The sequence below is a fragment of the Balaenoptera musculus genome, chromosome 16 (genome assembly GCF_009873245.2).
Source record: "Balaenoptera musculus isolate JJ_BM4_2016_0621 chromosome 16, mBalMus1.pri.v3, whole genome shotgun sequence".
NCBI classification, from domain to species: Eukaryota; Metazoa; Chordata; class Mammalia; order Artiodactyla; family Balaenopteridae; genus Balaenoptera; species Balaenoptera musculus.
The window spans coordinates 57,229,460-57,249,890 of NC_045800.1; the positions used below are offsets into that span (position 1 = coordinate 57,229,460).

General features: G+C 50.0%; 1 protein-coding gene across 8 annotated transcripts in view; it reads left to right on the plus strand.

Annotated features, from left to right (window-relative positions):
• The first annotated feature begins 1,122 nt into the window (after positions 1-1,122).
• The window catches only part of DLG5 (discs large MAGUK scaffold protein 5), a 200,292-nt gene continuing 180,983 nt past the window's right edge, over positions 1,123-20,431 (plus strand). For 7 of the 8 annotated variants that reach the window (XM_036829441.1, XM_036829445.1, XM_036829440.1 and 4 more), the window contains exon 1: positions 1,123-1,518. In XM_036829441.1, the coding sequence (XP_036685336.1) occupies positions 1,215-1,518 (304 nt within the window). In that variant the 5' untranslated portion in view covers positions 1,123-1,214. Of the gene's footprint in view, positions 1,519-2,888; positions 3,008-20,431 lie in introns of those variants that run through there. The other variant, XM_036829448.1, reaches the window with a different exon arrangement.

A 20,431-nucleotide genomic window follows, 5' to 3' on the forward strand; every position in this document is an offset into this window, starting at 1 on the left:
CCAAGCCTCTTTAGACACTGGGGACCAACCCATCTAAAATGGGGGTGAGGGGAAAGATCCTGATTAATCGAGTCTCGGGATTATACTGGGACATTTTCTATATAAGAGCTCCTCGGAGCGGGGAAATCTCACAGATTTGGGGGAGGTCTAAATTTGGAGATGGCCAAGTTTAGGGGACGTCCTCTCTATTGTCTCCAGGCCTGATTTTGGAGTTCTCAGATTAGAAGACCCTGGATGGGGGCGGGGCAGGGTTTTGTTTGAGAGGGTCTCCAATAGCTTGGGGTCTGGCCGTGTGCCTGGCCGAGGGGGCTGGGGGTGCGGGCTGCTTCCCGCGGGGCCCCTGACTCCGCGTCCCCCACCGCCGGTTGCGCCTGGGCCTCGGAGACCCGGAGAGCCAGCGCGCGCGATGTCCCCGCCTCCGAGGCGGGCCCGGGGCGGGGAGGTGGGGACCCCTCCCCTTCGCCCATCCCCTCGGGGCTGGCCGCCCGGGCGCTTGAAAGGCCGGCCGGGGGAAGGGAGGGGAGGGGATAGAGAGGAGACGAGAGGAGAGGAGAGGAGAGGAGGGCGGAGGGACAGACCGGCGGCGGCGACGCCGGGGCGCGGGCAAGGCGGAGCGGGCGGCGGCCGCGGGGCCCCAGTGAGCCGGGCCGGGGCGCACGGACCGGGCCGGGGGGAGGCGGCTCCCGAGCCGTCGGGGGGCCTGGCGAAGACGGCCGGGCCACTTTCCTTTCCGAGTTGTGATCGTGTTCGGGGGGTGGCGTCGGGGCCGGCGTTCCGGGGAGAGTTTTCTCGCGGGGCGGGCGGGGGAGCGGCGCGCGCCGAGGGGGAGGGGAGGGGAGCATGCCCGGCTGGAGCCGGGCCTCGGGGCGCGCCCCGGCCGCCGTCCCCACCTCCGCCTCCTCCTTCTCCTCCTCCGTCTCCTCCTCCTCCTCCTCTTCCAGTCCCGCCGCCGCCGCAGCCAACATGGCTGCGCTCCTGAGCCCGGGAGGCGGCCGCTGCTGAGCGCCGCTCGCCGCCCGGGCCCCCAGCCCGCCCAGGCCCCGGCCCATGGCCCCCGCGGCCTGGCGGCCCCCGGTGCTCTAGGGCTGCCGCCACCGCTCGCCGCCCCGAGGCGCCCGGGGCCCGTCGCCACCAGCCTGCTTGCCCGCCCGCCCGCGCGCCCGCCGGCCTCCGGGAGTCCGGTAGCCGTCCGGCGGGGCGGGGCGGCCGCCACCATGGAGCCCCAGCGCCGGGAGCTGCTCGCCCAGTGTCAGCAGAGCCTGGCCCAGGCCATGACGGAGGTGGAGGCGGTGCTCGGGCTGCTCGAGGCCGCAGGAGCGCTGAGCCCCGGCGAGCGGCGGCAGCTGGACGAGGAGGCGGGAGGCGCCAAGGCGGAGCTGCTGCTCAAGCTGCTCCTGGCCAAGGAGCGGGACCACTTCCAGGACCTGCGGGCGGCGCTGGAGAAGACGCAGCCTCACCTGCTGCCCATTCTCTACCTGAACGGCGTCGTCGGGCCGCCGCAGCCCGCCGAGGGCGCCGGTGAGTGTGAGACCCCCGCCCGGCCTCTCGGACCCGCCTTCCACGACTTCTCTCTCCGGTTCTCCGAGGGGGAAGTCGTGAGGGCCATTCATCTACCTGGCGCCTGCCGCGGGGAGAACCTTCCCTCCTTCAGCCTGCCTGGGGAGGGCCCGATGCGTGGATCCCCACTTCACACCTCCTCCCCCAATCCCACCCTTGCTGCGAACAATGCCCCGCACTGCAGGCCCTGATCCTCCAGGTGCCGCGGCAGCGGGGTCCTCCCGAGACCACCAGGTCCAGCCGCGGGGCGATCTCGGAGGGATGTCCGTCAGTCCCTTTTCTAAGATTGTTCACCATCCAACAGTCCTTTTAGAGCCTCTGCTAGCCTTCAATCAATGATGAGGTCTAGAAGAATAGAACCTGGGCCAGGGCCGGTACTTCTGAATTTTGGTCCCTGGCACCCCGTTTCAGGACCACTGGTGCCTTTTCACTTTTTGATTTTCTCAGCTCTCTCTGCCCAGAGCTCAGTCTGTTTGTTCGCCCAGGCTTGTGGTTGATTATGCACAATGCCTGCTAGGTTTCTTTGGAAACTGTGGGCCGGGAAAAGTTGGGGAAGTTGCATTGCACCATGGGAAAATCCTGGTTGTAGCTGCTGGGGCTCAGTTCCCTCCCTAAGGGTGCCGAGCTGCCTTGAGGGAAGGCTGGTGACTGGTTCCCTTGGGTGGTGGTGACGGATTTGTGAGTATTCGTGTGTTGGGGGGGGGTGGGGGGTACTGCTGGGAGTTTGTGGCAAGTGGTAGGCTTGGTGTGGCCTAGTTGGGGAGTGTGGAAAGCCAGGCTTTTAGACAAGGAAGCTGAGGAAGAAGGCATAGCACTGAGGAAGGAAGAGCCAACATTTATTGGGCACCTACTGTTGTGGCAGGCACTCTGCTGTATCACGTTCGTTTACCACTCTCTGAGCTATTATTCCTACTTTGCCAGAGAGAAAACTCCAGCTTGGAGTGGTTAAATTGCTCAAAGTATTGGGCACCAGGAGTTTTCAATTATGACCCATTGTTTTATTTAACCCATTTGGAACCAGGAAGCAACAAGTGCTGCTTTTCTGTGTCTTGTCCGTGTTTTAAAAGTGAACAGAGAGGGCTGATGAACTGCCTTTAACAACTTGTAGGCCACAGGCTGATGAAACGTGTTTATTTGGCTGTTAAAAGCCTCACTTATTAAGGAGATGATTTTATAAGCTGTTCCTGGTAACAGCTCCATTGGATATTGGCCACCTTTTTTTTTGGTAGTGAAGACAACTGGCATACAGAGAGACTAAACTGCTGGCCACACAGCGTATCATTTCATTGATGGCCCTTCTGTCTCCACTTTGGGTTTCTGACTCTTCAGCATTTCTGTTCCTCAAACCTACGCTGTCCCCCAGTTATGATCGTGTCTGAGTTGCTGGGCAACCCAGTCCTCTCCTGGGATGATGCTAAGAAGAGCTGTCAGATGTGGCCTTGAGGATAAGGTCAGAGGGAAATCTCTTCGGGGTAACTTTTTTTTCTTTTTAGTTGCCTTTTTGTCTACCTAGCTGTCTGTGTTTGAAGGAGGAGGTTGATCAAGGAAGCGCAGAAGTTGGAGTGCAGACTTAAGTCCTCGTTGGGATGTGTTTGAATCAGCGCTAGCTTTAATCTCTGGAATAGATAGATGAATTGCCATTAATTAGGTCCCTCCCTTTTCCATGACTGGTAGAGAAGGTGGGGCCTCACAGGGCTGAAGTTCTGGAAGCTGGTCCTGACATCTAAGGAAAGGATGAAATAGGGTTTGGATTTTATCCTCAAGGGCAGGATTTCAAACCCTAGTTTTACCACAATGCAGAGCTGTGTAGCTTTTCAAGGGAAGTTAAGTTCATTTTAGTTGATACTTCAGAAAAAAATTAGGATAGCATTTGGTCTGGCAAGATGCCATGTAGAGCTTCTGGGGATGAGGGGTGACACGGTGTGCAAGGAAACCACAGAGCGTTGGGATCTTTTAAAGGATGAATTACTGTGCAGTGGTTGCCAGCTTTTTTTTCGGTTAGCCAGGGAGCCCCTCTTATGGCACAAAGCTCAGTGACTAAAAGGACTGCTCAGGTTGAAGGAATGGAAGCACCCGTTTCATCCCTGAGGAGCCGAAGTCAGGGAAACTCAGCCCTGTGTCCTGGTCTTTGCTCTCCCAGCAGGTTCCACTCTGCACACAGGTGCACACCTCTGCCTGTAAGTCAGCCTTAGTGCAAGCATCTTGTGGGAGCCCCAGAGAGGAACCAGTTGGCTTCCTAAAGATCCATAGTCTCAAGGGGAGGCCCCTTTGTCACTGTTTATGCATCGGAGGTGCTGCCATCACCCAGTTAGGGGCTCCTTTGGTGTATTCCACATCCCATGTGGGCCCCTGGTCTAGAAGGCCCGTCCCATGGCGGGCACTTGTGTGCTGTGGGAGTTTGTTGTGCTGCAGGCAGATGATGTCTGGCTGCTCCCCACATGGGGCCTGGAACTGGGAGGAAACTGTCCTAGGTGGTACGGGGCAGGTAAGCAAACCAAACTCATCTGTTCTGCTCATGCTCAGTTAGAGCCCCAGACATTTATAACCCATCATGCTCAGGCCTGGGGTATGCAGGTGAGTAAGAAGACACAGAGTTGTTTTATTTTGGGGGCAGGGGGACTTCTCTACCAGAATTGATAGTACATTGCTATTGAGCATTTTCAATCTTATTGCATACTTTAGTATCTCAGTTAGTTCTGTGGCATCTAGTGCCTTTTCTGCGTGACACTGGGTTCCATGCCCCCCATCTGTGAGGTCTGAGGACAGGCCAGGAGTTGCAGGGCAGAAAGGAGCTGGAGTCAGGCTAAGTGCAGTGCTCCTGATTCCATGTTGGGGGTGGTTTTTCCTGTTACCTGGTTAGGCCCTCCCATTACAGTTTTAGACCGTTTCCTGCATTGGGGAACTCTGGAATTTTGTAGCCTTTCCTTGTCCCAATACATGCATCTGTAAGGAAGGAGTGAGCCCCTTTGTCCCCGCTCGTGGTAGAGAGAGGGGAGAACTGTTCTCCTCTGACTGGCTCAGGTCTCTCGAGTTTTTTCCATAGTAGTACCAGGATCTTGTTTGTTCACTCAGAACCCACGAGGTCCTTTGTTTTTTCTCTTTGATTCGGTTGCTAACATCTGGGTTTTCTCACTTGAAGCTCCTCAACCGCCTGCCCCTGGAGTGAGGGGCCCCTTCCTGGCGCCGAGCCTCAGTGTCCTCATCTGTGAGATGGGGCTGGGGGTGCTGCGTGGCCTGTCTCAGCCACTGGGAGGCAAAATGAGATTGGGGAGGACTGAGGTGCCTGGTCCTCCTGTTCTTGGTGCAGGTGGGGCCGGGGTGCAGAGGATGTAATTCCAGCCTGCAGCTTGCTGCCTCGTTGGGGGAATGGGACACTCAGGAGAGTGACATTATGAGCCAGATCAGTTGAGTGATACAAATACAAACAGGCTTTTTCCTCCTTTTAAAAGTCTACTACATGCTTTCCCCAAATACTCTCATCCACCCCTAGTGGCTCTAATTACCATCTAAGTGTGGAGGGCTCCCCAAACCATTTTCACAACAGGCCTGTCTCGTGGAGCAGAAGTGGCAGAACATGGTGACTGCCGGTGGCACTCTCTACTGTGTGCTCAGAGCTGAATTTCTCCTCCTCGTCCCCTCCGTGCCTCCTCTTTAGTTTCCCGGAGAGCTGGCTGACTTGGCTTCGCTACAGTTAAGAGGATGCAGACAGTAGTGTTTGCTGGAGAAGCCAGGGAAGGCTTCGAGGAGGGACTGGGGCTTGAGCTGGGTGTTGAAGGGGTACTCGAATGTGCAGAGGAAAAGGAGGATGTCTGGGTGGGAGATGCATAGAACAAACTCCTAGCTGTGAGAGGAGCAGTGTGTTTCCAGGTTGCAGAAATTAGACCAGCCTGAGTGAGCAGGGCACTGGCTCTGGGAGGGTGGGGATGCAGAGGTAATCTGAAGGACCATGATGGCTAGGCGGAGCAAGGCGTTTGTACACCACCTGGAATTTAGGCATTGTACACTTGTCAGAAGTTGAAGCTGGAGGAATTTTTAAAAAAGAATAACCCCAGGCGTTTCCAGTGGGACGAGTGCAGTTGGCTGCTGATTGTCAGGTGTGGATGATCTATTATTCATTAGAGGTTACCTGGGCCTTTTGTTCTTTCCCTACTCTCTTCAGGTACCAGCCACCTTTTCTTCATCCACTCTGTCCTGGATGGTCATAAGTAAAAGCTCCAACCATTGTGGTTTTTCTTTTGGTTCTGTGAATTGTGTTGAGAGGAAGTAGTGGAGGAACTTGAAAGTGATGGTTGAAAAGAGGTTTCTAAGAGAAAGGCAGATTTTATTTATCCCTCTGTGTATTAGTTCAGGCACCCTTATTGCAGGTGACAGAAACTTAGCTCAAACTGTATTAGGCAGAAAAGAGAAATTTATTGTATAATATTCCAAAACCTTGGGATGAATTGGAGTAACTGGCCTTTGGATGATTGATCCTGAATGCCACGGGCTTTTCCCGTGGGCCTGGAACATGACCTCAGGCCCCTCTTGGCTTCATCTTCACAGCCCCTGACCAGAGAATAAAGGGAGCTGTATCCAGTAAACCAGGCAGAAAAATCTCATGGAAGGATTCTGATTGGCCTGACTAGGGTCACATGTCCATGTGAGCCCCAGTCACTGTGGCTGGCGCTAGAGCACTAAGATTGGCCCAGCAGTGGACCCAACCAATAGGGTAGGGTGATTGGCATCTCGTACCAGTACCATGTGGTTCTTTAGAATGGGAAGAAACAGTTCTCCAAAAAAAGAAGAGCAGAAAGGATGTTGTGCAGGTAAAGCAGCAGGTGAATGTCCAAGATGTGGTCTCATCTTTGTGTGATGATGCAATTAGCAGATGAGGTCATTGCTGGAATGGGGTGGTTGGAGGTTGTCAGATTTCACTAGGTTTTAGACCTTGAGCAAGGCAGTTAACCTTTCTGAACTTATCTCCCTCTCTACAAAATAATTAAAACAATAACTACTTCACTCTGCTATTTGACAATGCATGGTAGGAAAAAAGGAGCATTTATTAGTGTGGTGAGTAATGCAGCCTGGAACCAACCTTAGGACCAGAAGCCTGGGATTCTCCTGATATATCTGAGGGTTATGTGAGAGCTCCTGGTAAACTGTGCTGAACAGATGTCAGGGTTGCTTTTACTGTGGCTGTGGGTCATCAAGAGTAGAATGTAATCTCCATGAGCCAAATTCACTGTTGTATTCCCGGTGCCTAGAATAGAGCCTGGCCCAAGATGGGCGTTCAGTAAATTTCTGTTGGATGGATGACTAGTCAGCTGTGTGGCGAATGAGTGGTGTGTCCCTGCATAAGTGCAGATTCTTAAGTGGTGACTTCACAGTGACAGAAGGCTGTGGGAGTGCAGGAAGGCTAGGGTGAGTTCCACAGGCACACACGGATGTCCCCACCCACAGTGTGTCTGTGATGGAAGCAGGTGGTGTGACACTGGTGTCTGAAGTCTCCAAGGTCACCCCTCAGGTATCAGCATTGTGGGACTGGCTGCCAGGAGCCATGCGGAGTGACCACACTGCCTGTGCAGGATTGGAGAGCCCTTCACGTTTTGCACTTAGAATTTGAAAGTCAGCTTGGTGTCCTCGAAACAGTTTTGGATGGGGATCTGCTCCTAACTGTACAACATCTTGACCTTGGATGAGCCTCTTAACTACCTGGGGCTTGTTTTCTTCCAAGTAGAAGGCTGGAAGAAGTTCAGTGTTGACTGAGGACTTCCTCAGTCCTGTAGGGTTCTCAGTACTTGCAGGGTGGCCTTAGGTCCAAGGAAGCTTGGTGATGGGGTTGGAGTAGATTTCTAAGACCTTTCTTCCAGGTCTCTACCATGATTACTATTTTTTTAAATTAATTAACTAATTAATTTATTTATTTTGGGCTGCGTTGGGTCTTCGTTGCTACGTGTGGGCTTTCTCTAGCTGCGGCGAGTGGGGGCTACTCTTCGTTGCGGTGCGTGGGCTTCTCATTGCGGTGGCTTCTCTTGTTGCGGAGCACGGGCTCTAGGCGCGCGGGCTCAGTAGTTGTGGCTCGTGGGCTCTAGAGTGCAGGCTCAGTGGTTGTGGCGCACGGGTTTAGTTGCTCTGCGGCATGTGGGATCTTCACAGAGCAGGGCTCGAACCCGTGTCCCCTGCGTCGGCAGGCGGATTCTTAACCACTGCGCCACCGGGGAAGTCCTGATTACTATTTTTTGATTTAGTGTTAGTGTTGAGTGATTTTTGTACTCTGGCTTTCTATTTCCTGGAAAAGTAAGCAATGTAGGAGAGTTATTTTGTCTTAATTTTTTTGTTCCCCCTCATTCCAACCACCTATACATTCTGCAGGCCATCTTGAGGGGGTTCTTTATTAATTTCCTGTAACCTTGGGAAGATGTGAGCCACAGAAATAGTGGGCATAGAGCAAGAGGGCTGAACTCCCTATCAGTCTGTGCAGTAGGCATGCCGAACATGTTCAGTAGAGAAGAATTTTAAATGGGATTGAGTTGGGGACATATTGCATTTTTTTTCACCTTTTCCCTGGGGCAGATTGCATATCTCTGAATTGTGTGTGTCTATTGATCTTTTTGAGACAGAGTTCCACGAAAGTGCTACAGAAATATTTAAAATTAAACAGATGTTTGGCGTGTTCCATGTTGGCCATCCAATTCTAAACCCTTGGTGGGTAATTGTGAGGTGACTGTTGACCTTGATGTTCGTTTCACACTAAGGGTCATAACCCGTTTGCTTTGTACGTTTTTTTTGTTTTAAATACTGTGGTAAAATATACATAGCGTAACATTTACCATTTGAACCATTTTTTTCTATTTTTGTAATTGTGGTAAAATATACATAACATTAAAATTACTGTTTTATTCATTTTTAAGTGTACAGTTCAGTGGTATTAAGTACATTCACATTGTTGTGCAACCATCCCTACTATCCATCCATTTCTAGAACTTTTTCTTTCTTTTCTTTTTTTTTTTTGGCTACGCTGGGTCTTTGTTGCTGCACTCAGGCTTTTTCTAGTTGCAGTGAGCAGGGGCTACTCTTCGTTGCGGCGTGCGGGCTTCTCATTGCGGTGGCCTCTATTGTTGGGGAGCACAGGCCCCAGAGCGCACGGGCTTCAGTAGTTGTGGCTCGCAGTCTCTAGAGCGCAGGCTCATTAGTTGTGGCGCACATGGGCTTAGTTGTTCTGTGGCATGTGGGATATTCCCGGACCAGGGATCGAACCCGTGTCCCCTGCATTGGCAGGCGGATTCTTAACCACTGGACCACCAGGGAAGTCCCTCTAGAACTTTTTCATCTTTCAAACCTGAAACTCTACCAATTAAACAATAACTCTCCCTTCTCCCCTCCCCCCAGCCCCTAGCAACCACCATTCTACTTTCTGTCTCTGTGAATTTGACTGCTCTAGGTATCGCATATAAAAATGGAGTCATATAGTATTTGTCATTTTGTGACTGGCTTGTCTTCACTCGGCATAAGGTCTTTATGGTTCATCCATGTTACAGCATGTGTCAAAACTTCCTTCCTTTATTTAAAAATTTTTAATTGTAGTAAAGAACACAAAATATAAAACTCACCATCTTAACCATTTTAAGTGTACAGTTCAGTAGTGCTAAGAATATTCACATTGTTGTGTAAGAGATCTCCAGAACTTTTTCATCTTGCAAAACCAAAACTCTGTATCCATTAAACAATAACTCCTCATTCCTCCCTCCCCCACCTCTGGGAACCACCATTCTACTTTCTGTTTCTATGAATTTGTTTACTTTAGATATCCCGTAAAAGTGGAATCACACAGTAGTTGTCTTTTTGTGACTGGCTTATTTCACTTAGGGTAATGTCCTCAAGGTTTATCCATGTTGTAGCATGTGACAGGATTTCTTTCCTTTTTAAGGCTGAATAATATTCCATTGTATGTATGTACCACATTTTGTTTATCCACTCATCCACCAGTGTACTCTTGGGTTCCTTTCATCTCTTGGCTATTGTGAATAAAACTGCTATGAACATTGGTGCAGAAATATCTCTTTGAGGCCCTACTTTCAGTTCTTTTGATTATATATCCAGGAGTAGAATTATGGATCATGTGGTAATTCTGTGTTTATTTTTTGAGGAATTTCCGTATTGTTTGCTTTGAGTTTTAATTAAGGAAATCCCAACTGTCCACAGCACCTTGACTCAGAGATGAGTGGCCTGGCTGAAGTCCTAGTTCAACATTTTATTGTTTTCTTCTAAAAATTGTGTATTTTTCCCCCCAGACTCATTTTGGAAAGCCTTAGGACAATTCCTTTGGACCAGAAATAAAGATTTTAGTTTCAGTAGTCATCTGTGACTCTTTTGAGGGCAGAAGTTGTTGACCATAGAATCCCAGCAGCATTCATATCTGGCAGCCAGGGGGATGTTCACACATTTTCTTCGTGTTTGCAGTAGTACTAATATCTCCATCCCCAAAGGACTCGAAGTATGTTAGTTATTTCCGCTTTGTAGACACTTGCTCCTTACCCCATTCAGGGCTGGTTTGGTTTGGTTACATAGACTTGAATCCAGGGTAACTGGCTATCAAGATTTTCTTTAGAAAAACCTAGATCAGCATTTCCCAAGGAAATATCTTCTAAACAGTAGTTTGGTGGGATGTCAATGGTATTATTTGTAAAAGGGTTCTCTGGTCAAGTACATTTGAGCAGTGTTGGCTTGAGCAGGTCATGCAGGCTCCTTTACTGGGAGCCTCCCAAGCACCAGTAAGCCAGTGTGCTTTGGGACTTCACTGGAGTGGGTTCACTACGCAGCGTTTCCCAAACTGATTTGACCACAAAACCCTTTTTCACTGAGCATCTTGCAACATCAGTGTTCTGAGAGGTGCGCTCTTGGGAAACTTCAGCATTAGTGCAGGGAACTGGAACATCAATGTTATACCATCGTTTCTCGAATTTTCCCCCAGCTCTTTCATTCAAGGAACCAAAACGTTAAACGTTCGCATTCTTTTGAATTCTGATACCAGCTGAAATGGGCATATGTGATTCTGGGGCTAGTAGATTTTTTTGGATATGTTGACAATTCAGATGTGTAGTGGATTCTGGGACCAGTAGATTTTTTCGGTGTGTGATCTTGCACAAGATGTCTGACCTCTCTGGGCCTCAGTTTCCCCAGTGTGGCTTAACAAGAATGAAGTCTTGTTCGTGATGGTTATTCTTTGAGATGGTTAAACCTCTTGCGATCTTCTCTAGAGCTGGGCTTTGGTCCATAGTTGGAGTTTCCAGGGGCACCTTGGAAGGATCTGTAGAGACCTGTTCAGGGGTTTGGTGACTGTGGGTCCAGGACAGGTTAGCTCTTGGGCAGATCTTTTCTGAGCCCTGGGGAGTTGTTGGGCTGGAGAGCTGGAAGATGGCCTGGAGAGTGGTAAGTTATTTCTGGGAAGATAGGTGATACAGATGAATGACCCGGGTGGCCTGAGCATCATTGGTGTGTTTGGAGCCCAGGAGTAAGGACACAGAGAGAGAGCTGAGTGTCATGAACCCAGACTTGGGGACCCCCACAAGTTTAAATCTTGGCTCTTTCATCTTAGTCTGTGTGACTTTAACAAGGCACTTAAGCTCTCTGGGTTTTCTTTTTCGTTATCTATAAGAGGGCTGATATTCTCCTCCTAGGGCTTTGGTGAGGATCGAGGTGGTTTATGTGAGGCGAGGGCAGGCTGTTGCTGCTGCTTCTGCTCTTGGGGGTAGCCTGCCCTTGAGCGGAGAGCCAATCCCCTTCTTGTCCTTGGAATCAAGAGGTGTCACTGGGTACAGAGAGATGCTCAAGGGAGAGTCGAGAGTGTGTGTGGACCCGGAAGCCCACATTCCTGGGGCTGCTCAGAACACACTTTCACAGTGTTCTGGTCCTGGAGCCTGCCATTAAGGAGGGCACTGCCATGAGCTATGAGGAGTTCAGCTCCAAAAGGACCTTGGGAAGAGTTATTTTAAAGGACAGGAGACTTAGAGGGGCTTGGATGCTTGTTTTCAGATGGACATGGGTGGGTGATGAGACCCGATTCTTTCTGACCCCAGAGAGATGACTGGTAGAAGATACTGGGAGGTAGAATTGATCTCAGGATAAGGAAGAGGGCTTCCCTGGTGGCGCAGTGGTTAAGAATCCGCCTGCCACTGCAGGGGACACGGGTTCGAGCCCTGGTCCGGGAAGTTCCCACATGCCACGGAGCAACTAAGCCCGTGCACCACCACTACTGAGCCTGCGCTCTAGAGCCCGCGTGCCACAACTACCGAAGCCCGCGCGCCTAGAGCCCGTGCTCCGCAACAGGAGAGGCCACCGCAATGAGGAGCCCACGCACCGCAACAAAGAGTAGCTCCTGCTCGCTGCAACTGGAGAAAGCCGCGCGCAGCAACGAAGACCCTACGCAGCCAAAAATAAATAATAAATAAATTTTATTTAAAAAAAAAAAGGTAAGGAAGAACCTTTCTCCCTTCCTGCCTTAATTTTATACTATATATTATAAAAACTTCAAACATATGCAGAGATGGAGAGGATAATATAATGAATACCCAGCTCTCCTAATAACTTCTGTTTTCTGTAATTTTTTTTTTAAATTTATTTATTTGTTTATTTTTGGCTGCGTTGGGTCTTCGTTGCTGCGCGAGCTTTCTCTAGTTGCGGCGAGCGGGGCCCAGTCTTTGTTGTGGTGCACGGGCTTCTCATTGCGGTGGCTTCTCTTGTTGCGGAGCATGGGCTCTAGGCACACGGGCTTCAGTAGTTGTGGCACGCAGGCTCAGTACTTGTGGCTCGCAGGCTCTAGAGCGCAGGCTCAGTAGTTGTGGCACACAGGTTTAGTTGCTCCGTGGCATGTGGGATCTTCCCAGACCACAGCTCGAACCCGTGTCCCCTGCGTTAGCAGGCAGATTCTTAACCACTGCACCCCCAGGGAAGTCCCATTTTCTGTAATATTTTAAAACAAATCCCAGACAGCATATCACTTCCTCCATAAATACTTGAGGAGGTATCTCTGATAAGGCCTTTAGAAAAAAAGTATAGCCAGAAGACCATTTTTACACCCAACAATCTTTTTTTTTTTTTAACATCTTTATTGGAGTATAATTGCTTTGCAGTGTTGTGTTAGTGTCTGGTGTATAAGAAAGTGAATCAGCTATACATATATATATATCCCCATATCCCCTCCCTCTTGCCTCTCTCTCCCACCCTCTCTATCCCAACAACCAACAATATTAATAATTTCTTAATGTCATCTCATATCCAGTTGATACTCAGTTTTCCTTGTTGCAGAAATGCTTCTTTATAGATGGTTTGTTCAAATCAGGATTTTCATGAGGTCCACACGTTGCCTTTAGTTGATGCTGCTTTCTGAGTCTCTTTTAGAATCCCCAGCAGCCCCCCTGCCCTGGGCCTTTTGTTTAAGGTAGAACTTGTTTTAATGGTCTGTGCCATCCAGCTATGGAGTGGACTGTTGTAGGTGGTGACGTCCCTTCCCCGAGAGTCCACATAGATGGTGGGTGAGCATGGGATGGTTACGTTAGAGAATGGGTTGTGGTGTCTGATCGTAAACCCCTTTAGCCTCAGTTTTCTCACAGGGCTGTTGGGAACAATTAAATGAAATAACATATGTGAAATGTAACTGTTCTTTATGAGTTAAATTTTTTTACTTTTGCCTTTTTTTTTAAAAATTTTTTTTATTTTAAAGCTGTGGGATTCTTTTCATTAACTGGACTCTTACATGAAAGCCAGATATATAAGATAGACAGGTGCTGTGGTGAACAGGTATGGAGGCCTGGGGCTTGCCCCTTTTCCCCGTGGACTCCCTGAGGTGCCTCCGCACGGTTCCCTCGGGTTCTCCAGAGTTCTGTGGAACAGGGTTTGAAAACCAGTGTACATGGATGCTTTTGTTTCAAGATGCTCTCCATGAAGAGGGAGGTGAAGAGCTACCCAAAGCCTCACCTTCCTTTGCCTGAGCTGAGCTGGGTTGGTGAGTCACAGCTGGACCCAGAGGCTGCTGCCAGTGGCAGCTGTGCTTCCACCAGATATTCTTGTCTTTGTCCGCTTCCTCTGTTTACCTTTGTAGGTTTCCTTTCAGGATGAACCATGCTGTCAAAAATGACAAGTGACCACAGTGCAGCTAATAAAAAAAAAACACTCTCTGCAGTGATTGGGAAGGAGCAGAGTGAAATCCCATCAGATGGGGTCAGGTGGGAAGTGGTTACCTTTTTTGAAAACTTCCTTTTTTTTTTTTTTTAATACTATCCCTGACTGGCCCTACCCCTACATTGCATAAGAGAATTGTTAGTTGTTGATGCATAAATAAGCCCCTTCCGATATGCAGCCTGCAGGTGGGATTTGTGGAGCTGCCTGTGTGGGAAGCCAGCAGAGATAATCGCTTGTGACTCTGAGCTGCAGCCTTGGTGGCCGTCTCAAGCCAGGGCGTGTTTTCTCTACCCACAGTGTTTTTCTAGGTATGGCCTGTCTCTCCCAGGTGGCTCTCAGGCCTCTTTCTGAGTCAACTTCAGGTTACTTGTCTGGATGGTAACCGCCAGACTCCTTAAGATGGCCTGGGACCCCCAAACGAATATTCTTGTATATCATTTTGACCACTGTAAATCATCTGTCCAGCCAATAGTGAGTGATGGGATAACAAACTCATGGGAAGAAACTTAATTGTGTTTTTATATTTTGATGTAAGAAGTCATACTTTAAAGAAGTATAATGACCTTTTCAATACTCACGATAACCTCTATTCGTCTTGCTCAGGGTAACCTCCTTTTCTTCTCATCTGGCCAGAATTTTCATTTACCGTTTATGTTTCTTAAGCAGCTTAAGATTGTCGAGTATCGTGGCTGGAAGGGATCTTAGAGACCAGTTTGCCCAAACTGCTGATTTTACAAATGAGAAGTAGCAGTCCAAAGACACAGAGGGACGCCACCAGGCTCTCATAGCATGCCTCGGTGCAGCTGGACACAGGATCCAGGTTTCTTCCCAGGCCGGGGCTCCTTCCAAGGCATCTCCGCCAGCCACAGGCTGGGCAGGGAATCTCAGGAGCCTTGACTGTTGACTGGTTTTTCCTGATGCAGGCCTGGCTTTACAGGCACCAGCCTTTCCAGCATGTAACAGGGCATCGCAGTTCATGGAGTTGTGCTGCAGCTCTCCTTCCTGACCATTGAGAAAAATCTTTTATCAGACCATGCAGTTGGTGTTTATGTTCCGCAAATGGGCAGACTAGGCCAAGAGAGGTTTGTCAGCTTGCTCAGGGCCTCTAGCTGCTGAGAGGCTGGACAGGCTTTGGAGTCTTTGTCAGTTTCTTTATAGAATCTGCATTTGTTCTGTATTCTGGGCCATCCTGTGAAGGTCCCCAGTGATATTTCTGTGTCCTGAGCTTTGGACACCCCTCCTCTTCTCTGTGACAGGGTTCATTCATTCAGCAGACATGTTCTGAGCACCTGTCACACAGGGGGTACTATTTGAATGCAAACATAGGACGTGACATCTAAATTTAGTGCTGAGTCAGAGAATGGGTCTGATGTTGGCAGGAGGTACCTCCTTGTCTCATTCTTTTTATGACACAGCAAAAACTTCTAGGGCTGACTGATGTGGTTTCTTATTGCTTAGTCACAGGACAGAGTTCAAAAAGCAAAATGACGCCACTGAGCCTCTTGCCCCAGAGGAAAAAACCTTTAATAAAGATAAGAGGGTAAAGGCCCTGTGGACACTGAGCCGGCCACCCCCATGGCCAGCCTCAGTGGGAACTGGATCCAGGAAAAAGCAAGAAAATAACAATATGAAAATGTGCTGGCTCTGGGTCCTTCTCCTGGAAAAAATAGAGCTGAACCTGAAGCAGCTTAGAATTTCGGGCCCATGTGTGAGAGTTTATTACATATGACTGTCTCTTCCGTAAGATGTTAGGGAAAAACCCGAACGAGCTTTTTGGCCAATCCAACATTAAGACTTCCCATGTGAAAATTCAGCAGAGGTGGTCACTGTCTTCTTGCATGAGATCACTCAGCCTTTAGGGTGGAGACCAGGCTGAGTCGGATCCAGGTTTTATCTGTCCAACTGCCTGTCCGTCTGCCCACCCATCATCCATCCAGTGTGTACCTGGTCAGTGCTCTGGCCAGGTGCTGCTGAGTGCTGAGCCTGCAGAGGTGAGAAAGACATTAGCCTCGCTCATGAACGACGCCACAGTCCCATACTGGACGCCCCGACTTGGATTTGCTCTTTTAGATGGAAGGTATGTCCTATTCTTCCTCAAAGGTTTTCACTTTTGGTTGCACTGTCTATTCTGGAGCTTTTAGAAATGCTGGAAAGTAATCAACTTAGCTTATTGACTTCCTACTCCTCACCTTCCATTTTTTTTTAAGAGGATATTATTTATTTATTTATTTATTTATTTATGGCTGTGTTGGGTCTTCGTTTCTGTGCTAGGGCTTTCTCTAGTTGCGGCAAGCGGGGGCTACTCTTCATCGTGGTGTGCGGGCCTCTCACTATCGCGGCCTCTCTTGTTGCGGAGCACAGGCTCCAGACGCGCAGGCTCAGCAATTGTGGCTCACGGGCCTAGTCACTCCGTGGCATATGGGATCTTCCCAGACCAGGGCTTGAACCTGTGTCCCCCGCATTGGCAAGCAGACTCTCAACCACTGCGCCACCAGGGAAGCCCCTCACCTTCCATTTTGTGGCTTATAGCAGATGACAAGTGTACTTGCAAAAATCTGTAAGATTCTCTAAAGGGTGACAAAGAAGATGGTTCCTGCCCACCAGGAGTTTATTGTCTCATTGGAAAGCCCAAGCCCGAGGGAGCAGGTATCCAGCAGAACAGGTCATGCAGCACAGAGGAGGCCGCCTAAAGATCAGTGTACTATGACCTGGGTGAGGGTGGGTGGCTGGCAGGCTGGGTGGGCGCTGGAGAGGGAGAAGGAGGAAGGCCGACCTGATGAGACAGCGTGCAGAGCAGGGGCAGGAGGCTTGGGAGAAAATCCATTCTGTGAATAGTGGGTCTTCACAGGAATTTTGGGCTTCTGTTTAGGGCATGTACGCAGCAGGCCCTGGGAAAATAGGGTCAGGCTAGCCAGCCCCCGGAAGGCACAGGGCAGGCCTGCCTGTTGCGTCCAGTCCTTCTCCCTGCATTCGTTCTCTGTGAGGCTGCCTGAGCCGGAGCCTGCCTAGAGGAATAGGCGGGGTTGGCATGGGCTAGGGGGTGGTCGGTAGAATGTGGGAGAGGGCACTGTGGCCAGAGGAAGGTGGGGTAAGGGGGTGTAGACCGACTAGCCTTCTCGGAATCCCCAGAGGTGCCTCGTTGGCTTTCTGTGAGCCGTTAGATGGATTGGAAGGCCTTCTTTTTCCTCCTAAGTTTCAAGTCGGAGAATTACAGCTGGGGTGTTTAGAAATCAGAGTCCCTGAGTCCTCCAGGGAACTTGAAACCCATTCCCATCTGCTGGCCTTCTCTTTGGGGAGGAGAAGGGAGCGGTTGAGGAGTGAGGTGGCTGAGGAGAAATAAGTGACCATTGCCCTCTAGCTGTGTCCCCATGGCCACCTCACATAGCCTCACCAAGCCTTATCCTTCTCTCTCTGATGGGACCTGTGACGCCACTGCCTTCGGAGCTGGTGTGAAAGTAGGTGGATGGTGCAGGGAGATGGTCCCATGCACATAGGTCGTTGTGCACTGTGCAGATGGTAGGTGTTTTTATTGCACAGGATACTTTGTCTATTATTTTTGTATTTCCTCATTTGACCTCAGCAACCCTTTGGGGGTCCTTACTCCACTTTACAGTGAGGGAACAGGTGGGAGGGGTCAGGTCACTCAGGAATCAGCTTAGTCGAGTGGTTAAGAGCCTGTGTCTTGAGTCAAGAGTTGGGTTCAAATCTTGGATCTGCTACTTACTGTGACCTTGGGCAAGTCACTCTCCCTCTCTGTGCCTTGGTTTCTTCATCTGTGAAATGAGAATAATAAGAGGACCTTGTCTTGTAAGGATTAAAGGAGTTACTATTTTTGAAGTGTTGAGAGCAGTCCCTGGCACCCAGTGAGCACTGTGTGAGCATCAGCTGTTATTTGTATTGTTATTGGTGCCCCAGTCCCAGGGCTTTTAAACACTATTTTATTTATTTTATTTATTTATGGCTGTGTTGGGTCTTTGTTTCTGTGCGAGGGCTTTCTCTCGTTGTGGCAAGTGGGGGCCACTCTTCATCGCGGTGCACGGGGCCTCTCATTATCGCGGCCTTTCTTGTTGCGGAGCACAGGCTCCAGATGCGCAGGCTCAGTAATTGTGGCTCAGGGGCCTAGTTGCTCCACGGCATGTGGGATCTTCCCAGACCAGGGTTCGAACCCGTGTCCCCTGCATTGGCAGGCAGATTCTCAACCACTGCGCCACCAGGGAAGCCCCCAGGGCTTTTAAGTGCCACCTTACACTGTGACTTCCAGGGCAGGTTGGTTGGTTTGTTCCCCCCTCTGTCCCACACTCAGGATGTGGTCTACAAACCAGTGCTGGTCTGCAAACTCTTGGCTCCTGATCCGTGATGAGGTTAGCACAGAGATTGGAATCAGCGTTTAGCAATCTTTAGAGCAATTTGACCTTGCTGGGACGCATTGAACAGGTAAAGACTGCTTCAGGTGCTGTCAGATCACATGGGGTGTCACATGTGGTATGAGCTGTGCATAATAGTCCTCGGTGGTGGCACCGTGTGACTGCAAATAAAGAAGTGAAGTAGGCTGAGAGCCCATCGCTGCCCATTCCTGAACGGCCGGCTTCCTTGGGAGGCTCCTCCACTGGCCACAGCAGGCGGGATCCAGGGCATTTTGCAAGGCGGTGCGTGGTGTTTGTGCTCTAGCAGTCTGTGACAACTCCAGAGAGTGAGGTTTCCCAGTGGAGATTTTTATTAATGAGCAATTGTTTCCATCAGCGCCACTGACGCTTACCGTGGCAAATGCCTTTCTTGCTGCTCTCCTGGGAGGCATGGTTCTGGCAGGTTTGGTAAGAATCCACAGTGAACCCTCTCCTTCCCCGCCTCCTAGGCTGGCAGAAACTAGAAAGCTAGATGATGTCAGTGGACAGCGGGGTGTGGGGATGTGGGAACTCACCCCTGCTGGTGCAGCCGTCCTGGAGCCTCTGGCTGGGCAGCCGCCAAGCCCTGACCCTGCAGCCCCTCTCCTGAGTGTGAATGCCCCAGGCTCCCTCACAAGTTCCCAGAGGTGAAGGTTCGCTGCAGTGCTCCGTGGGTGGCATCCATCCCTGGGAGAGCTGACAGTGCAGTGGTTCCAAGTGACTGATGAGACACACACATGGCAATGGGATGGAGCTTAAAGCATAGTGCTCCTTGAAAAAGTGAGAAGTAGAGTGAGATGGATACTGCAGTGCTATTATGTAAATTAACAATACAAAACAATGCCCATTTTTCAAGAACACACAAAAAAAGATAGACAAAACAATGGTCGCCTAAGTGCCTGGGGGAGTAGAATGGGAAGGGAAATGGGAATAAAAGGAAATAAATAAGAGAGGGAGGAAAGAAGCATCACTCTTCTGTGGGCTGCTGTCCTTGAGGGAAGGGGCTTTTGCCTGCTCCCGACTGGGCTGCTCCTGATGGCCCGGCTTCTGGTGGTGTGGCGTCTGTGTGTCTTGGCTGAGCTTGCAACCTCAGGCGGATTGCTCACCTGCCAAAAATGGTCTTGGTGAAGAGTTGCCCATGCCATGGCGGGGCTGTCGCAGTCACCAGCGGGGGAGGGCCAGCTGTAGTGCGTGGAACAACTGACTCAGTAGGGACATGGATGTTTATAATACTCATCTAGGTGATTGTGGGGGGGGTGACCAGCACTCTGTTTAAACACGGCATTGGGAATATGCGTCAGCAGTGCTTGCAAAAACCCACATTTACATCTTGGCTGTAGTGGGAAGATATGGGTAGTCACCCTTTAAGTCAGTTGATTAGAAAAATAGCTCTGTTCTGTGTATTTATTGAACTTTTGATGTCATGTGCTGCAAGAGAGATGGGGATTTTAGCTTCAGGAAGGTAGAGTCCTGCTCAGACTAAGGAGCAACTTTTTAATTGCCAGCAACCACTGCTCTAGGAAAGGAAATGAGCTCCTGACTGCTGGAAGTATTCAAGCAGAACCTCGGGCGTGGCAGGGAAGGTGTTCCTTCTGTCACGTTCATGGTTGAACTAGATGCCATCTGCAGTCCTTCCTCCTCCAGTTGAACTGGGCTTCATGCTTTAGGTCTGATGCTAGTAATTAAAACAAAATAATTGCTTGGTTTTAAAATACGTAATTCGCCATGCTTATGGTAGAGAATTTAAAAAATGCAGGCAATCAAAAGAATAAGTTGCAGGTGCTTTTACTAACGGGAGGTAACTACTATAAAGCTTTTTTTAAAAGAGTGAACAAAGGAATCACTTTCTATGTGTGTACAGTATTGCCATATCAAGATGTATGTCACCAGTTCCCCTTGATTGGAGATTTAGAAATGTCCCACTTTTCAGTATAAGTCATGTCGCTGTGAGGATCTGTGTACTTGTTCATTTCCTCGGGATAAATACCTGGAAGTGGGGCTACCGGGTCAAAGGGTATGGACGATTTTAAGGCTGGTGTTACAAATTGGCAGGCAGATGGCTTTGATTCTGAGTCACTCCTAGGTCTCTCCAGGTGCAGTTTTTGGATCCTTGTCTTCAGAATCCCCTGGGAAGCTTCTGAAAAGTGAAGACTCCCCAGCCCCTCCCTAGGTCTCCTGGAACAGAACCTGGGTGTGGGCTGGTCTCATCTGCAGTTTTACCAGCAGCCGGAAGAGCCTTCTACTCGGTGCCTGGTGCTTCCTCAGGGTCCGAGCCTGCCCAGGGAAGGGAAGCAGAGGAGCTTGTCTGTTCTGTCTCACTTGAGGGAGAGCTGTGA